We start from the raw sequence: 20,732 nt of genomic DNA, 5'->3' as shown, positions 1-20,732 counted from the left end.
ATTTCAGATAAAGCTTCAGGTAACTGGCAACCATGATTTTAAGCCACAATATGGGCGAGTGTCGTTGCTCTGGAGCGTAGCTTATTTAGTGGCACTAGTGCTCGTGTTTGAGCATAGCCTCCTTTTTTCTGCAAAGTCTGTCAAATCGCAAAAGACTCCGGTCTTAGGTTTGTCGCTCTTGGGGGGCTCGGTATACAACAAGGCGAAGCGAGCCCTCGAAATTCAGAGAACTTCGAATTAAGGGCGCTCGGTGTGGGCTGTGCTTAAGGTCCCCTTCATGTTTTAAAAGTAGCGCAATGTGCGTCGAGGCACGAGGCACATGCAGCCCTTGGGAAGATAGTGGCGGCACAGTGCAGCCAACGTTACTGTTGAGCGCAGCACTGAGCTACAGTGAACTAGAATAGGAGTGGTGAAAAAAAAAGCCGGCCTCCAAGTGAGGCGCTTCCTGTAGAACCGAGTGCCTCCAAGTGAGGCACTCGGCTTCACGAACGAACATGACCACGTGGCCTGTTCTAGGCAAAGACTGGAGGCGTGGTGGAAAGTGCGACGGTGATTTGCGCACCGAGAAGTCAGCGCGTACCGGTCGGACCACCGTGATCGTGTAGCTGTTACCCTCCGCCCACCAGGGGTCATCGACGACAGATGGTGGGCCCTGACGACCTCCCCCCTTCTCTCCCCCTTTTTTTTCTTTCCTTTTTTTCTTTTTTAACTTTTTTGGCGTGTCGAACTTCGACTCTCGTTTCAAAGAGATTGCGCCGCAGAATACAATACAATACAATACAATACAGGAGCACTCCTGCCAGCGAAGTTCGCGCCAAGCGCAGCCGTTTTTTATCTTAGCGGTTCATTAGTGTGGCCCATGAATGCTTTATGGGTGTCTCAACGTCTATGAATTAATGTTTAAAGCTGACTTGGGCAATGTAGTAAAAACCTGGGTAACCAGTCTTGCATGCTGGCGCGTAGCGGTGGGTATCTCTCTTCTTTCCCTTCGTTTTTATTGCTTAGTGACAGGACTCAAACCTATGCAATCACAATGTCAAGCACTTGACATTCTCGAAACGAAATTGCAGAAAGGATCACAGAGACCGCAGAAACCGTCTGAGAACGCACGCGACGCCATATCCCATGTTACAGTAGTCATGTCCTTCGGATTTCGACAACAGCGACACTCGCGGCAGTTTTCACTTGTGGCTTCACACGGCCACGTAACTGAGCTCAATTTCCGATGCCATGTTCTTCCCAGAAGTGGCGCGCGGCACGTGTCTTGAGCATTTCCACAACAATGAATGGCGCCACTTTTCCCAGGATAGAGGGGCTTTAGCTGTGCATGAACCATCTTTTCTTTAGATCAGCCTTTCCGGAGAAGAAGTGGACGAAGTGGGCGCTTCGTTCCATATTTTTTTTTAGGCACCCAAGCAACAAGCAAGAAGCATCGGCCCCGCTTTCCCGGAATCATGAGTGAGTACTGTCGTGTGCTTGACTCCACTTGTATACGGGCTTACATTTAATTAGAAGAGACGGCACCTACACTAATTAACGCAAATACGGCACCACATACGGCCTGAAGAACGGTTCGTTTTAAGGCGCCTATTTCCGCACGATCTGGCAGAAATATTGAACGGCCTCTTAAAAAATAAGATGTACATATCAGGAGACGCGGATATCGCTGAAGCTGGTTGGAAGAAATTGGAAAGGAGCATACCAGAAATTTTCACCGAGGTGGCACAGGTTTCGCTGAGGGATTCATGAAACGTCTGCTGCCACTTGAATTTCCGGGACGTTATTATTATTATTTTTTTTTTCTTTGCAGCCAAAAATTGTTTATGGTAATTTTTTTTTTTGTAGTCCGCCTTTCAATGCTGTCGCTTCTTGGTGATCCCCAACATCGCTGCTCATCTTCTAACATCGTATAAGAATCCACCTTTTTTTATATATAATCACTGGTTTGAGGTGTTTGTGCAGAAAACACCAGTGCAACCCACGAGCGTTGGCACGAGAACCCTCGTTTGAAAGCCTGTCATGGCAATAGGTAAGCGGCCTTTGACAGCTTCTGGTTCCTTAGGAAATTTTCTTTAGCCCTCGAAAAACGACGACAATGATCTGCAAGCCTGTCTAAGCATGGTTCTGAAGACTACACTCTGGAGGTTTCAGAATTATGCTGGCAGGGGCTGCCAGCTCATTGTCGTCGCTTGTCAACAGTGAAGCAAAGTTTTCGAAGGAAGCGGAAGTTGCCAGATGCCGCCCACCTATACCACCTAGAAGACAAGGCCCATGACGTCATCGCGTCTCTAAATTCCCGACCTGTCCCAAGCGGCAAAAACGTTGACGGTGGGCGAGAGTCGCCGCAGAAGCGGCAGATGCGTCCACCTTGGCGTCGCCGTGTGCTAGCGTCGCACTCGCTGTGTGGCGCTGCGAGACGCGGTGGCGTCTCGCAGCGCCACCGCGACTCGCAGCCCCCTCATGCTTTACGCTGGCGACAGTACTGACGCGCGCTTGGTGGCGCTGTGGGGAGTGATGACGTATAGCGGGACAAGGCGCGAGGTTTGTCTTCTAGGTATTATTGGTCGCTCACGGACGCTTGTGAATCCGTGGAACGTGATCGTACGTTTTGAGACCGAACCTTCTGGAACCGTTTCTTTTTCTTCAGAAAATGTGAAATAATACCGTCTTTTTTACACTTACTAGCAGATGTAGGGAATATGACTTATCGGTTTCGGAATACATGGCTCGCCCTGACCTCAGACCAGCTGCCATTCTGGTGGCCTCGTTGCTGAGCGCCCATCTTCTGCGGCGTACACGTCGCACCAACGGATCTTTTCATTAGCTGTCCCATGGAGCGAACCGACGTCATCAGCTTTTGAAGCCGCGCCAAACGCCACCTTCTCGTGTCCCAATGGAGCGAAGCCTGTCGTCTGTAGCCGACATCTGACGGATAGGTTCCCATTGGCCGGCGCGCGTCTTAGTTTCAAGAAACGAGGCTCCCATTGGTTCTCGCGTGGCGTAGTTCCAAGGAACGCCACCAGAGAAGCCCTCTCCATGGCGGCGCAGCGCACGCAGCGGCCCGGCCGCCGGTATAGAGGTGCGGGCCTGGTCACAGAGCCCGCAAGGGCAAACTCCGGAGTGGGTGCACGGCCGAGCTCAGCGCGGCGTGGCCACTTCGTGAGAGCGCGGGCCCGGCCGTCAGCCGCTACCTCGGCACTAGCGAAACGTGGCCGTCCACGCTATACTCTGTTTCACCTCATGATGTACCGCAAGAAAGGCTACAAGCGCGATCTCCCTGTCCTATAGGGCACATCTCGGCGGCACAAGCCCTCGTGCATTAAGAGTAGCTCCCAACCAACGTTACTGAATCGGAGAAGTTTACAAGCTCCGAGAAAAAAGTGACGCGCTGCCATTCACTGCCGCGTAGCGGCGCTCGTGTCCAAGTCCGCCCGACCCGTTCGGTCTGACTGGCCTCGGTACTCGTGGATACGCCGTGAAGCATCGTTTTTGTGTGGGTTCACAAAGTGCATTCCTATGGAATTTTTCCCGTGTGTTAATGTCCGCACCCAGGAAACATTTCCTGGGACGTTTGAGGTAAATTTACTCCCACCAGGCCTTCTTAGGTTTGTCAGTTTTCCGGCATTCGGCACAATGGCAAGCTGCTCGGAAAAATGGCTGCGTCTGTCGTTTGTGGTTTCCGGCACATGAACCGTCTTGTTTTGGTCCTTTGCGGAGTAAAATATCGTGAACTTTCCTCTTCTGGTGTTCTGTGTTTGTGTCAGAAGTTCAAGCGTAAACTGCTGCATACATACCAAAGCCGCATTAGGAAAGAATTACAATTCGAAGACGTCTTCGTTATTTGATAGAATCGGGCTGTTTTTGTATTTGTATTCGGCTACGTCGAGGTCTGCTACTGGTGAAAACCGCTGAGTCCCTCTCGTGTGTTCTTTATGTGTGTGACAACCTCGCTCCCTTGCGTGTGCGTGCCACTTTGGAAAATAGCGACGAGTTCGGAAGAGCCCAGGCACGGCGACGGCTCGTTTTCTTGTGACAAGTGGGAGCGTTTATCCAGAACTGGATACGGCGCTGACAGCGCACGCGAGCCCCTGCTTGTGGATGCTGGTCATAGACGAATATGTCAGACATCAACTATGACATAAATTCCGTTATACTTTGATATTACACGAACATAGAATCGCACTCGGAAGCCAGACTCACAGCTAAGCACCCAGCTGCTATTCGATTAATTATATAGAAGAAAAATCGAAGAAATCGTTAGCGTGCATAATTACAATCGTGACTGCAGCAGAATCTACTTCCAGAGTCCATATCTTAAAAAACAAGTGCGCAAGGGCAGCCGACGTGCTGCCGACCGCCTGATTTCGAAACGAAAAGCCTGCGTCCCGAGCTTGCCCAGAGCTTGGTCGGCTTTGTGGACCGGGTGGGCTGCGACGACAGCGCCACCACGCCCGCGCGAACGGATGGGGCCGGCTTTCCGAAGCGCGGCTAACGCGGAGCTTGTCAACTGAGCTGATCTAGCAACGTTGCTCTCAACGGAATGAGCTCGCGCTTCTAGCCTTGTCTGCTGTACAACCACGGTACAACATCAGGTGAAACGGAGTAAGGTACGCCGCAGACGAGCTAAGGGAGCGAAAGAACGGCATTCATGCTTTCGCATTCACAACTCATAAGAAATGCTTAGGCGTCCTAGTAATTTTTTTTTCTTGACAAGAAAACAGCAGGAATGACCACCAGCATGCTGCAATGACGTCACGTACCAAGCCGTGCGTTGGAAACGCGCGCAACTAAAAGCGTCGTTCTGGGGCTCTAAAGGCCGGTTCTCACATGCAGCGAAGCGCTGATGTAGCGCTCCTCACGTGCCATCAGCTACTTATCGTATGCCATGAGCAACAGTTTCGACGGTGTGATACAAAGCTGGTGAACGCTGCCGTCAGCACGCGCTTAGCGCGAGGTTAGCGCTATGCTTGTAGCGCTCCGCTGCATGTGTGAACGGGCCTTTATGCGGAAGCTTGACGGAAAAGTCGGCGAGGAATCCGGCGGCCATGATTGGTCGGCGCCTACTTGACCTCGGCGCCTGCCAATCACGGCTGTAAAATCCCTCGCCGACTTTTTCGGTCTTTCACGATTGTCAAAAAAAAAAAAACACTAATTATGACGTCTTTAAAGGGATTAATTCCGCTTTTATCGACGGAAATACGAGTAATTTCTGACTGTTGACAGCTCGGCGGTGTAGATTCGGGTATGCAATGGCCCCAAGTTCCTGATGTGCCTTTTACGCATAACGTCGAACTTGTCATTCGGATCTGATTATAAGTAGCTATGAGGTCACAACTCGCGATGTCACGTAGAGTTTAATCCTGGTGCAGTCCCTGGCAAGGTGTGAACGGCAGGGCCTCTGAGTGCTTGCCCTTCCCACCACGCGCTCCTTGCCTCTCCCTAACATCATCCTAAAACAAATATCAGCTTAATGGAAAGGCGCACTTACGGAGAGGAAAGTCTGCAACCCAGATTATGAACTCCCGCCCGAATCCACGACATAGAGCGAAGTAGAGTTCTGCTTTCTTTGTTGGAGAACCTCCAACCGGAAGTGTCATTTAAACTTCCGTCATGTCTCCCCATCGACTGGGGCAGTCACGGGCGCGGGCGCCTGCCAAGCCGCCAATCGTGCGATTACTATGGACAGCCACGGCCGCTCGACGTCGTGTCTTTTCTCCGCATGCAGCGAGTCGACACATGACATTTCAGTTCGAATTCCTTGTTTTAAACAGTGTTCCACAAAACAATACAAAATAAAAATATAACGACAACAGATTTATGAAGGTCGACGTTTTAGCGCGTTCAAGCAACTGTCACTCAAGCTTTCACACACGCAAAAAGCAAACTCGTCGTCCAACATGAACAACCAACTCGCCTCCTTCTGAAGTTCTAACAGATGTATGAAATTGCGTTTTAAAAAACATGCACTTATCATCGTGTTATGAAGTTTTTGTAAAAAAATATATCTCTTAAATCTTGAAATATTGACTTGAAAATATACTAAAATGGGTTTATCCATTCATTACATTTCAGATTATTATCGAATGAAGCAAAATTTACACATTTTGCTATTTTATGGAAGCCCTATTTCCACTTGCGCATATCCAATCGTCATCATTTTTTCCTGTGGTTCGTATATGCGCGAGGTATGCAACAAGGGGTATAAATATGTTAAATATGGCATCAGGATTTTATTAGATGCCCTTCATGTTGTCTACTTTAACTAATTTTCCAGATGGGAAATTTTAAAAGTGTCTTAAATGCCTATAAATCATTATGGAGTCTTAATTCATACGTCATTGAATTTGACAGACCGTTCAATTTACTAAGATGCCCCGACTTTTGTATTCAAATATTCAAGTTTGGGGTATAATTTTCATGATATTTTCGAATGAAACCTTCAATATTAAGAAAAATAATTAAGCTACAAAAAAACCGAGTACATATTTTTAGTCAAATTGTAAAGTCAAGCCATTATCTTCGATAAAAATTGAATCACAAGTTATATAAAAAAACACTCTCAAAGCAGCGTTCAAGCGAAGTAGGTGGGCGTCGTGAGGAATAGCCCAAGCTTTTCCACCGTTCGACAACTCCTTCTCAAAGTCTACAACGACAAAAAAAAAAAAAAAAAAAAAAAAATTGCCCGTGTAGGTATTAGTTTTTCCCCCATTGTCCCCATATCTCCCTCAACGCCTTCAGTACAGTCGCCGAGCGTCACTATAGTAATAATATTATTAATAATTTCATGTGCACATTTTCAAGATAAAAATAAAATCATCAGTCGGCCTCGTCACTTACACTTTGGGCTCTGATTTTTGTGAAGACAATGACGTAGTGCGTTTGAAATTGTCACAAAAACGACTTTTCCATTGTCATTAAATAATATTGCATACATGAAACTCACGACATCTCTTAAAAATTTCTTTGCTTCTAAATTCATCGCAAGAAAAAAAAAATATACAGGAGGATGAGTCTGGCCTGGGGGAGGAAGGCGTGGATATTCTATTCGTAGAGTCGCACGCCAAAATTTCTGTTTCATTTTTGCAGTATTATTTTTTTAGACTGTTTGATTTAGTATTAACGAAATTTACGAGCTTTTTTTATGAAGTTGTATATTTTTTCATGTAATTAACTTCCAGCGTGAATTTTCAAAGTACCGTTCTCTTTTGTTTTGCAGGCGAAGAAAGCGAGATGTCCGAAGGCAAGTGTTTATTTCAGTCACCGTAAAAACGTTTGAACATTTAAAGATATTTAAATTACGAAAGTAAAATAATCTTGTAGGCGCAGAGGCAATTCGCTGCCAGATCGTATGCGCGGAAATTTCAGAAAAAACTGTGCAATGACCCCCAAAACGATATGCATGGGTACAGAAGAGAAGTCCTTTACACAGTTTTTTCGCCGCGTGTCATATTGCATATCTCTACAAAAACAAATTCTACCCGAAAAAAAAAAAAAAAAACACAACAACAAACCTATTAAAGTGCTATAGCCGGCAACGAAAACTGCCAACACCACCCAGAACCCGGCTCTTCCTTCTCTCATGTCATCACTGGTGAATGTTATTAGATTAAATCAGTTACGGAACTACTGATAGACGCTGCATGCACGAGCAGTACCCCCCTCACTCACCACGACTCGTTTCATGTCGTTCGACGCGCCGGACGGCTGCTTTGTTAACTGTAGTGTATTTTATGGGATACGTACGTTTCGAAGGACGGCGTCTAGATGGCGTTTCAGTTTTGTTCTATGGAACGCACAGTTCGTAAAAGAAGATCTAGATGGCGCTTCGAACGACGGGAGGTGAACTGAAGTGAGTGAGGGAAGGTACCCCTCCCTGCGGGAGTTCCACAACTGAGGTAATCTAGTAACCTTGTCACTGGTTGAAAAAACCCCGAGACTGCGGGTAAATGACACAACACTAAAAAGTCTCTAACACAGCTGAAATTTTTATTTTCCGAAATCTGGTTATATAGGCACTTCGATACAAAAGAAAAAAAGGGGGAGAGGGTGAGAACCCCAAAGAATGCTACTTTTTACCAATGTAACCTTTGAATAAATACAAGGACAACGGACTCTGCGTCATGCACCTCTCTTTGACGCCTCGCTACCCGACCGCCAAACACACTGAAAAGCCTAAGCCCATTAACACGCACACACAAAAAAAAACGACTTCACGTTTTTTCTACCCGAAAACCTACATTAACCCATTACCAAACACACACAAAAAAAAAAAACAAAAAAAAAAAAACCGACTTTACGTTTCTTCTACCCGAAAACCTACGAAGATAAACCTTGAAGGTCGGAACTTTTCACAGCCTAAGAAAACGCCGAAGTTCGTTGTCCAACCCAAACGACGGCTTATTAACTGCGTTCCCGTGACCTAGTATTGTTAATGACTCTTTTATCAATCGCTTATGGTCATCTTTTTCCCGCAACACTACTGAAGTTAGATGCCACAACGGTGCACAGTTCCTACATTCGATAACATGTTTTGACACTTCGGAGTACGGGTCTTTTTTCATTATACAACGTTTGTGTTCCATCAAGCGCTCATTTATACAGCGTTTAGTCTGTCCAATATAACAGAGGCCACAATCAAAGGGTATCTCGTAAACGACACCCGACGAACATTCTACATCCCTTTCTCTGTGTTTTATCGTGCAACCTGAAACAGTCGAGGCAAAAAGGGGTCAAACGGCAGTGCCAATATTAAACCTGCCGGCTAACGCTTTGATGTTGTGCGGCATTTTATGAAAACTCCATAAAATTTCGCACAACATTTTATGAAAATTTCATAAAATTTCGCACAATATTTTATGAAAACTTCATAAAATTTCGCACAACATCAAAGCGTTAGCCAACAGGTTTAATATTGGCACTGCCTTTTCTACAGATTATAGATTAAGCCGTTTGACCCCTTTTGCCTCGACTGTTTCAGGTTGCACGATAAAACACAGAGAAAGGGATGTAGAATGTTCGTCGGATGTCGTTTACGAGATACCCTTTGATTGTGGCCTCTGTTATATTGGACAGACTAAACGCTGTATAAATGAGCGCTTGATGGAACACAAACGTTGTATAATGAAAAAAGACCCGTACTCCGAAGTGTCAAAACATGTTATCGAATGTAGGAACTGTGCACCGTTGTGGCATTTAACTTCAGTAGTGTTGCGGGAAAAAGATGACCATAAGCGATTGATAAAAGAGTCATTAACAATACTAGGTCACGGGAACGCAGTTAATAAGCCGTCGTTTGGGTTGGACAAAGAACTTCGGCGTTTTTTTTAGGCTGTGAAACGTTCTGACCTTCAAGGTTTATCTTTGTAGGTTTTCGGGTAGAAGAAACGTTAAGTCATTTTTTTGTGTGTGTGTGTGTGTGTGTTAAGGCTTTCCAGTGTGTTTGGCGGTCGGGTAGCGAGGGGTCAAAGATAAGAGAGGTGCATGACGCGGAGTCCGTTGTCCTTGTATTTAGTCAAAGGTTACATTGGTGGAAAGTGGCTTTCTTTGGGGTTCTCACCCCCTCCCCTTTTTTCTTTTGTATCGAAGTGCCTTATAACCAGGTTTCGGAAAATAAAAATTTCAGCTGTGTTAGAGACTTTTTAGTGCTGTGTTGTTTACCCGCAGTCTCGGGTTTTTTTCAACCATGCGCAATGTACACCAGCTCGCTTGCGCCCTTGCTTTTTGTTCACCTTGTCACTGGTGCATCCGCGTCGCCGCGACCGCGTCTTGCAGCGCCTCATAACGATGCCGCGAAACTGCTGAGGTTCAAGTTCGACCAGGTTCGGCGTTTTAAAACGGTCAGCGCAAAGTTCGCCTAAAAATCGACTCAAGTTTGACGGTTCTGCGCATGTGCGGGCATGGATGAATGGATCGATGGATACGGCTGAACGCTAATTGGGAAGCGGCATTCGCCACCGAGCCAAAGCTTCTAGATTCAAGGATTAATTAATCTCCGATTGAATTCCAATTCTGATTTAATGAAGAAGGGCGAATAATCCCATATCACCGCTAAGCACAAGCATGCGTAGAAAGGTAGAATCTGTGCGACCTGCTGCTTCTTCGCAACCCTGTGCGGGCTCGTTTCGCCCTACGGTCTGAAAGGAAAAGGATAACAAACTTTATTCTCCCCTCTGCTTACGCTACCAGTCCGATAACCTGTATTTTTGTGATATCCGCTTTTGCAAGGACGATTTTTCGTCGCTATTTTTAAAGCCAAGGCCTGGATCTAAGTAGGTATCACCTTGAGGAACTGCAGGGTGAAGCCCTAACAAACTATTCAGTGTTTAACCGTTTCCTTTTCTTCCCCACATCCTCCATACAATGTATATATGTCCTGATATTTCTTTATGTACTCCCAGGCAGTAAAACCCTATCCTGGCCTCAAACAACGAGAGGCTTCATCTAGAATTGTCATAGATACTTTCCTTGGAAATCACCATCTTATATTACTTAAACGGATGCGTGGATGGGTGAATGAATGAGGCTCAACCCTTTGAATCGGGCGGCGCTTGCGCCACCAAGCCAGTGTATTTTTTTTAATCGTTATTTATCACGGAGTTATACATTGCCCCGCGCGTCGCTGGGCGAGCGCGTGCTTGGCCGAATGGTTGCCGTGCTTGGATTGCACGCGGAGGCCCCAGGTTGGATTCCTGGGAGCGGACACTTCTCTTATTTATTCTTTCAATCTAGCGTTCTGGTAAGTTCAATAACCTTGTCGCCTGATCGAGCTATGATTGTTGTACGCGCCGAACATTCTTCGCCGAATGTTCCAGAAGCCCACGCGTGGCGAGCCGGTGTCAGTCTGGCTCCAGCGCTTGATCCTGCTGTTACGACGGCATCGGCGCCTGCGACGCTACCCTTCTATTTTGTTTTGGGCACAAGTTCGCCCCATTAAATGTTTAGTTTCCTTCAGTTATTCGCCGCCTCATCAGTTGTGACTCGTGACAATATCTATAGATATTTATTCTTAAAAGCTAGGATCTGTACGACGGAGGCGCCATTGTGCAACCGGCTGCACACACCTTCCTCCCTCCGCGGATTGCCCGGAAGGGAATAAGAAAATATTCATCCTTCCATCGACCTATGCCACCACCAGTCAGATAATCTCTTCTTGGCTATCTCCACCTTCATCGGTGTCAATATTTCTCTCACTATGTCTAAATCCTAATGCGTTCGTTGAGTCAGTCGTTTCCTCAGCCACTACAGGGTGAAACCCCTAAAGGCCCGTTCACACACTTGCTTTTTAGGACAGAGCGCCTTGAAACCTCTTAAAATTTGTTACGACGAGAGGACACACTGGCGCCACCTATCGGGTAGTAGTGGAATACTTGGCGGCTCCGTATTTGTCCTATTGCTTTGGTGCATCATTCTTTCTTTGTTGGCTCGTAGAACTTTTTGTCAATGTCACAAACGACCTGTTCTCATCAGTGGTAGATACACTTTACTTCGCAAATACCGTAGATTCTTCGTTCTAGTGAAATGCAGTTCGAGGGTCGCAGCATAGATGGCGCCTAGGTGCCAGCGGGTTCTCTGGTTATCGTAAGATATTTTCAAGGGTTTTAAGGCACTCAGTTCTAAGGACCTACAAGTGTGTGAACGGGCATTTACAGTAAAGTATCAAGAGCTGAGCCGTTTCCTCCTTCTCTCCACAAGCTCCATACACTGTATCTATACTTACTGATATTTAGCTCTATACCTCTCGTCCGTAACACTCCCGTCCTCGCCTCGAACAAGCAGCTCCCCCTAGAATTGTCGAAGATAGATTCCTTAGTAGTGTCCTTCTTAACGACCTGTACATGTCTAGGGCTAATTTAGTCTGCATGCCTGCTTCCCATATTTTCATCTCACTTTCTCTAACTCTCTTCTTATCGGTAATTTTATCACGCGCCTCCCTAGTATAGACCCTTTTACAAATTCAGCGCCATCTACCGGAACGGTTGCAAAGCTTCGCAGGTGGGCGTGGCGCGGCGTGCGTCCGCCATAAGCATGTATGATCGCATCGGCGCTTGCTCAACGTGTGCTACACCTCCGACACCACTGCGGCCACAGAAGGTGTTGCGCGGCTGATACTTCGCCACACGCTGCTTCTGCGATGCCTTTTCATTGCTGTGTGCCGCTGTGTAAGCAAAAAGGACTCAAGGATGCCTCTGGCTCGCGGTCGGGTGGTGCGCTCGCGGTTGGCCGGTGCACGCACGCGACCGCTGCGACAATCGAAACGGAAGAGATCCCGCCAGATTAGTAGCATGGAATGATATAAGCCGTCTCGTGCTGCTTCTGAAGCGCTAGTGTGACGGAAGGGAGCATGCACCTGCACCCTTTTCTTTTTGTAAACAGAAGCGATGTTGCTGGGCTTGGGGTATCGAGATAACGTTAACATTCGGCCATTTCGGTGACCTCTCGCGAATTTGTATACTTTTTTCTTTAGAGGTATCTCTGTTCGCCATCCTATCCGACCCCGCTCTCCGAAAAAAATGGATTGTTGCTATAAAACGTGACGAAGGCAAGCACTTCTCCATTACGAAGTACACTAAGATTTGCTCAGGACACTTTCGAGAGGGTGACTACATTCCGAACGTCGCTAGTAAACGTCGCTACCTCAGACAGGAAGCAGTGCCGAGCATCTTCGCTTTCAACGTCGCGAAAAGGCCGCCCAGAAAGAAACCACGAGTACGACAGGCGCCGCCGTCAACGCCGAAGTTTTTCGCCGCTGATGCCGGAGTGACGAATGACGCAATCGCCGATCCGAGCAGTCAAGACACGGTGAGCGAACCCGCTAGTGAAGAGGCAAACTACGCATTCGCCGATCTGACCGGTGGACACGCGGCACCTGGGGCGTCGAGCCAGAAGAATGCAACCGGCGAAATTGTCACTGTCAACGCTATGGGCGACAAACGTCCGGTCCACGATACTGTTCTGCCAGCAGCAGCAGTGCTCGTACTCGCGATGCCGTACATGCTCATGGCGGCGTTGGCGGCGTCTCCCTCGTACAATGTGGCCAGCCGCACTTTTGAGCACCGTCAAGATGACAATGATGATAGCTATTGAAGTGGCCAGACTGAATTTCGGAAAGGGTCTATTGCGCATATGTTTAGGCCTACGTTTTCTAATCCGTGTTCTCTATTTTGTATCGACGCTTCTCATGTGTAAATAGCCAAGAACCTTTCGTGACCATCATTCTGCCAGTATCTTTTTTTCTCAGCATATCCAAAAGTACTCCAAAAGCCGGGCGACGTCATAATTTAAATAACAACACCGACTTGACATAACAGAAAAAACAATTTCATTAGACGTTTCGCCTCCCATGCGGGAGGCATCATCAGTAGTTACACAGCAAATGCAAGGTTCAACCTCAAGTCAACGCTATTTATCACGAATGTCCGTATAAGCTTCGTGGAGAGGGCCGCGGTTTTTGTTACACACGGATGTGTCCCTGCGAACAAACCACGATTCTAGGAGCTTTCGGGGCCCCCATCAGTCCTCCCTCGCCAAGGTCGTTGCGGCCGGGAAGTCAAAAGAATGCCCCATTGTCCCCGCATGGTCCACCAGTTCAGTCTTCAGTCGCGTCGCATATCGCGTCGCATATCCTCCAATTCTATCTTACTGCTAGCTTCCTTGCCCACGAAAGATTATCATCCTGTATCGCCCTCCACACCTTGGTTTGGTGTTTTACGATGTGCTCGCAGTGCTAATCTGCCCACTGCACGTTGCTTTACTTCTAGCCTTGTTCGGACGTCCAGTTTAATGCACAAAACTGTATTTGCAAAACTCAGACTAGAAATCATAACTCCTTTGGAGATCTCCCTCACCACCCCATTCGTGTTATATGTTCCACAGCGCTCTATTTTTCATTAAAGCTGCATTTTTGTTGCCCTTAGCAGTCACAGGTTTTCCATGGTCATTGAGGTGTTCTGTGCCCTCGTTAATCCATAATCCTACACTCTAAGAAAAAATGGAGGAAAAAAGTGGCAACAACGCGTCTTCCTCCCTTCTACTAACGCGCCCCCAACCGGACACGAGAAGAGGGGAGGAACGAAACGCTTTCCTCCTTCTCCAGGCAGACGGCAGAAAGCTTTCGCCCTCTCGACTCATCTTCTTCCGGTTTCGTTTTTCAAGCAGGTCGCGCACGTTGTTTAATAAATAGTTGTTGAGTTGATTGAGCTTCAGCGGCAGCGAAGGCTGCCTATAATTCCGTCTTCTAGTCCAAACGTGCAGAACATTTCGGTTGCATTGACGTTTTTATCACTAATTTTATCAAACGAGCAAACGAAGCCGCTAGAAACAGCCAAGTTCCGGAGCAGTGCCAGCAGCGCCACGTACACTGGATGGCCGTCTCCGGATTGCGAAACTCACGCGGCGCGGAACTACAGTAGCGAAACCACGCGGAACTGTGTCGACGCTAAGACGTTATGAAAACCGCAGGATCTGCGTCCAAGACAGGCAGATTTTGCTGCCGGCTGCCTGGGTGCTTTCCGTGCTGAGTTCGGTTCTGTTTTCCGATGCCGAGTGCAACCGGCGTTCAACGTGGTTCTCTATTTGTGCGCGTCAGCAACATAGCTGCAACATCGTGATGGCAGTGTTGTGGGTTGTGAGCAGAAGACTGGAATTATCGCCGATGCGACCGTGTGTTCGCGTATCAGCGGTGTAACATCAAGATGAGATCGTTTTGATGCCGCCGGTCGGGCCGTGATCGCAGGGGGCGGGGTGTCTCAGGTTGACATTCCGCTTTACATTAACAAGTTTAATACCACTTTAGGGATTACGTGCAATCGATCAACGTACGGATAGGCATGTTGGAACGCTGGTCTGAACAGTATAAGCTCCTATCGTACAGTGGCCAGTGTGACTGTCGGTTGTCTCGTCCCCGAGAGCGATTGCGCTCTGGGGCAAGAACAACAGTACGAACTCGTGACGGAAAATACGTATATTTACAGTGTGGAATTTTAGCATTAAAAAACAATAGTAGGTAAAATAAAAAAAAAAGTTACAATTTATTTTGCTATTTAAATATACAACGGTTCCTGGAGAAACTGCCCTCCAAGTGGCGCGCTGGGATGAGCGCTAGAAGTTTTCGGGCTCGCCACGGCGTAGCGCCGTACACTTACCCCCTGCCGCAAGTCGCGGCTTTGACTGCATTCAAGTTGATCGAAAAGCGATTTCTCAGCCCGTGAAGCATCACTTCCAGTTGAGTGAATATCCGCTCTACAGAGGGTAATTCAAGACGGCAAATGCAGCTTTGCGCGAACAGCACAAATAAAAAAATAAATAAAAAACTACAATAGGAATAAAGGCTACGACGTGCCATGCGGGGAAACAAACTCATGGCTTGGAACCGCGTTGGAGCCGCTCGATTTATTGGCTTTCAAATAATTACGGCACGATCGAGCGTTTGCTGTTTAATAAGAGATTCATTCCCTGAGCAATTGAAAACACTCTCAGAGGTATGACATTGCTGAAAAAAAATCAACATGCTGGGAATATTTTTTATTGCTTATTCAGTCACTGAGAAATTCCGTCCATTCAAAACGACCAGTATAAAAGACGGAAACGCAGAGCACGGGTGTAGTGTTCGGGCTAGTGTGGTGTTCAAATGGATCCATGGCATATTCCGTTCTATTGCTATTTGTGTGTGCCGTGTATGTGCTCAATGTTTGTTCACCTGATGGTTCTAATAAGCGTAATGTGTGTATAGCAGAGGATCTCCAAGCGCAATAGTGGCCTGAGGAAATCAAATAATTTTTTTGTAGAACATGAATTAAGCGGTACCTAGCGCCACCTAGCCTAGCTACTTGCAATTACTCTGCTTGACCCCGCCATCTGGTGGCTAGCGATTTAACCTTCTTTCACGCTACGCGGTAAACAGCGGCTTCGAGTTTGTTCTTTCGAGAGCGGCTTTTGGTTTCGCGGATTGAGTTTTCCCTTCTCCGTGTTGTGCGGTTGACGAAGGAATTGTGACTCGAACACCAAAGGTAAGACGCAAAGTGCGCGAAATAACTGGGTATCGGTTGTCTCCGTTTAACATTGCAGTGCTGTCGACGAGAAGACTGAGTAACTGCTTTCGAAACGCAAGTTTCTGTACCTGTGGGGGAAATCTGGCATTTGGAAATAAACACAGTTCGTGGAAAGCTCGCGTTTCGCTTTTATTTGCTGCTCCTCTCGTCCCGTACAAGAGACGCAGCGTCCTCGTCACGCCTTATTGGGCTCCATTTGCTCGATTCGGGGCCGCCATATTGAAATGCAAGCAACGGAGGAAGTTTGCTCCCCTGCTTCAGGGACGAAAGTTTCTCCCTTTCTAAAGGAACCATAGGTGACAAAACCGTTTCTCCCCTAAGGGAGGACTATCCATACCCTTTTTTCTAAGAGTGTACATACTTGTTTCTTAAGCTCTGCAATTCCGTCATCATTGACCACCATGACCGCTGCCTTGTCCCTACTGAATTCTAAGCCTAAAATTCAAACTAATATGGTGCCAACTAACGAAAGGGGGGTACTATATTTCTTGAGGTACATTTCTTTCAATTAAAAAAAAACACTCTCAAAATACTTCAAACTTTATTTTCTTTTGTTTTTCTAAATATCACTTCATCATTTTCGAACGTAATAGAACAAACTACCGTTCAAATTCTTTTTTCCCGTGTTTTTAACTTCCGCGTACGAATCCGGCCGCTCTGCTCTAATTTTAAAGTCGAACGCGGTCGTACTTTGCAAGAAAAGGTCTAAGGTTCACCACACCAGTCGAACATCGAACCTCGGTCTCGTTAAAAGTTCGCGACTTCCTGCTCGCCACGGGCGCGTACCGCAGCATCTCACAACGAGCGCGACGTTAGCACACGGCGACGCCAAATCGCACGCGTCTACCGACCGCTTTGTCGCGTCTTCTCGCTAAGCTTCAGCGTGCCTGTCGCATGAGGCGGATGGAGGATTTTCTCACCATGACGTATATGCGCACCGGACTGGTTTGTTTAGCGTTCGCCCATGCGCCGAAAGTTGTCCCGAAGTTACAACAAATGCCGTCACAAAAGCTGCGGTGTCACACTGTCGAATGTCGAGAGTCCATGGCGTTTGGGCGCAGAGGCTCATTAAAAAAAGCACGAGCAAACGTGAGTGTCACTGTCATCACGGCGTCCCAACCTCTGACCGCCGAAGATTCCGTGGACTGTCTAGCAGAAGAGCAGAACAGGTGTCTCTCCACGTCCACTACCCTTGCTTCGACGCCACCAGGGTCGCGACCGGCGACACTTTTATGACATCATTCGGGGGAAATCGAGGGCCACTTTTTCCAATGCTGTGAACGCACCAGTTGGAAACGTGCTCCAGGCGCCGTGGTTTTGTAGTCTGCTGCGTGTTCAGAATGGCAGGACGCGCTCCTCCCACAACGCCCTCCACTCTCCCCACTTTAGCAGAGCGAACGCTGAAGAGGAGGCGACTGGAGAGAAGGAAACTTCCAATCATGACGAGCATGGGAGCTTTAGGGGAGGAGCTTTGCTTGTTATTCTAAATGTAGCGCTCGGTTTGCAGCTTGAGAATAAATCAGTCTTTCGCACCCACCGTAGGGAGTACTACGTGTTTCTTCGACTTTTACTGGACCTTCCACCCACCGCAACCCATCCCATCCTCCCTGACCCGAGACCCAACCCTCTAGCGGAGGATGTATGGACTTGAGCAGAGAGTTTCAATTTTTGGTTTATTGAGCGACAAATATGTTTTCCAATATTCGGCGGTTCCGCGCCCGGCTTCAGCGGGTCACTTTAAGCTCTTAGAACTGTGAGACTTAAACACAATTACATTTTTTCCCCCTTTCTTTATAGCGGGGGATACTTCGATGTCAACGACGACATCGACGGAAACAGGTGCGTTCTGTAGCGTTTCTTTCTTTTTTTTTTTTTTCTGAAATAATTTTGATTTTAATTTTGAAAACGCAATGACTATTTCATGTCCACAGGAGTTCCAACGTAAGGCTCGGAAACAGACGTTTTCTAGAATTCACCCGTGACAGTTGCTTCGAATAAACGCTGTGCATCCCGGAAAAGTCCCGTTAGCACTAACACCAGCAACAAACAGGACGCGAATCAGTCGAGAAAGGCCGCTCTGGCTGCGAGGGGGTTCGGTGTTCTACGTACAGGTTAGTAGAAAATCCCTTTACAAGTGTGCTAGAGATGATTGTGCTGCATTGATAGTGCTGCCGAGCCTACGCAGCTTGTGTAAAACTATTTCCGAGTGTTGGAAAGTCATTGCTTTGTTGTTACATCTCAGCGGTGATGTCGAGCTTAATCCAGGACCTGATACGGCTTTGGATCAGCTGCTTGAGGGCCAGAGGCAGATTGCTTTAAATGTAGAAGACATAGGAACAAATCAAGAGGGCTTTGGTAAACGACTCGAATCAATCAAAAACTCGGTTGCTAACTTACAGCGATTGTCTAGTGAGCTGCAGAAAGCCCAGAATCAAATTTCCGCAATAGATACCCCTCTAAGGGATCTGCAGCAAGCCTCCAGGGAATTGCAGACGAAAGTAGAGCTCCTAGAAGACCAGGAAAGGCGTAAAAACCTTATAATCTACGGCATTCTAGAAAATGAGCACGAAACCCAAGCATCGTTAAGGGCGCATGTTGTTGACAATGTATTTAAAGAGAAAACTAGGAATCGACGTCGAAAGTGTACAGCGGATAGAGAGATTGGGAAGACAGATACCTGATAGAGTAAGACCAGTTTTTCTGTGACTAGATAACTTGATTGAAAAAAAACCGCAATCCTTCGCAGCGCAAACAAGCTAAAAGGAACTAAGATATTTATCAACGATGATTTTTCCTTAAGGGTTAGAAATATTCGACGGAAACTTTGGGACAATAGCCGTGTAAACAGAACCAATGGTGATAAGTGTGTTCTCATGCATGACAAGTTAAAAATAAATGGAACTACGTATGTTTGGGATGACAGCATAAATGATAAAGTTAGGATTACTACAGAAAGAGGATATCAAGTTAGGCAGTCGCAACCGATGTGACGTAAAGTATTAGTAGACTAACGAAGCTTTCTTTTTATTAACCTTAATGCAAGAAGTATTGTTAACAAAGTAGAGGACTTGGAACATATTGTAATTGAACATGACCCCGAAATCACGGTAGTTACAGAGACGTGGTTGCATGGGCTTGTGTTGGATGATGAGATAGTCCCTCCAGGTTTTAAAATACTAAGAAAAGATCGCGACAGCAGGGGAGGTGGTGTCGCTATAATTGTTAAGCGTGACCTTGTCTGCAATTTAATCGAAAACTCATCGAACATTGAGAGCGTTTGGTGCAAAGTAAAACTACCCAACATCGAAATATTGATAGGGGCTGTCTATCGTCCACCCGGTTCCGGCTTTGACTTCATAAAAAAACTAAATGACTTTTTGATTAAAACCCGGGCCAACAACCATAATGTTATAATTGCGGGAGACTTTAATGTACCAGGCATCGATTGGGATGCGTTAACGCCTGGAAACCAGGACGTCATTCTGGCTTCTGCATTGATCGATATGACTTTCTCTCACAGTTTAACCCAGATAGTGAAAGACTATACACGAAACCAAAGTGGATGCAAATCTGTTCTTGACTTATTCTTTCTTAGTGACAGCGTCATGTTGTACCCATTTGAATATAGTGTAGTACCAGGCATATCTGATCACTCCATGGTTACTTTGTCTCTGCATCTTGAAAACCTGCCAAGTACGTGTTGCGATGTCACAACATACAAACACTTCGATTACGCGGATGGTGTTGTTATATTAGATAAGTTGGAATCTAGTTATCCCGGTTTTACAGATTTGAGTCTTAACCCTGCAAACGATGTTAACGATTTATGGCTGAAGTTTAAAACAATAGTTATCGAATGCATTGATCAATACGTTCCCACAAGGATAAAAAAAAGGCATAGAAACAATCCGTGGATCACGAAAGATATCGTGCATGAAAAGCGAAAAATCTCGAGATGTAGAGTGCAGCTGCGCAAAACCAATTGTGAAACCATACGTGCAACTATTCGAACTTTGAGTGCCACCCTAAAGACAGCAATAAAAAATGCTAAGCACAAGTTTTATAATATAAGAATGTCTAACTTCCTATTAACTGCACCCAAAAAGTTTTGGCGGTATCTCTCCCCCAGGAAAAGCGAAATCACAAAGCTGGTTAGTGATGATGAGCCAGTCACTGAACCGGTGGATATAGCCAATACGTTCAATAAGTTTTTTTCTACAGTGTTTTCTAGTGACTATGGTATGGCACCAGTGTTTCATACGTATGCAAACATCCCGGCGATAGATGATGTATTTTTGTCATACGAGGGAATCTTTTCGCTTTTACTCAACATTGACCATTCGAAATCGGCAGGACCCGATCAGGTTCCAAATTCTGTTTTAAAGAGATACGCAGAATGGTCAGCCAAATATCTTTCATTATTTTTCAAAAATCACTACAGTCAGCTGCTATACCGGATGATTGGAAAATGGCTAAAGTAATTCCAATCTTAAAGTCAGGTGATGCGTGCAGTCTAATGAACCACCGGCCAATTTCATTAACATAAAGTTGCTGTAAACTCTTAGAACACATAGTTTCAAAGCATATTAAATCATTTTTAGCCACTCATTCCCAATTGAATGACAAGCAGCATGGATTAAGAAAGGGTCTATCTACTGTAACGCAACTAACTGAGGTCGTACATTT

At 46.5% G+C, this 20,732-nt stretch overlaps 1 protein-coding gene across 1 annotated transcript in view; it reads left to right on the top strand.

The window, feature by feature from the left end:
• LOC115325797 (probable serine/threonine-protein kinase dyrk2) overlaps positions 1–20,732 on the top strand; it is a 72,475-nt gene that overhangs the window by 15,217 nt on the left and 36,526 nt on the right. The window contains exon 2 of the mRNA XM_042288847.1: positions 12,466–12,931. Within this exon, the coding sequence (XP_042144781.1) occupies positions 12,466–12,931 (466 nt within the window). The remainder of the gene's footprint in view (positions 1–12,465; positions 12,932–20,732) is intronic.

This window comes from Ixodes scapularis, unplaced genomic scaffold (genome assembly GCF_016920785.2).
Source record: "Ixodes scapularis isolate PalLabHiFi unplaced genomic scaffold, ASM1692078v2 PGA_scaffold0__279_contigs__length_252992795, whole genome shotgun sequence".
Classification (NCBI taxonomy): domain Eukaryota; kingdom Metazoa; phylum Arthropoda; class Arachnida; order Ixodida; family Ixodidae; genus Ixodes; species Ixodes scapularis.
This window is presented reverse-complemented; position numbering and strand designations above follow the sequence as displayed.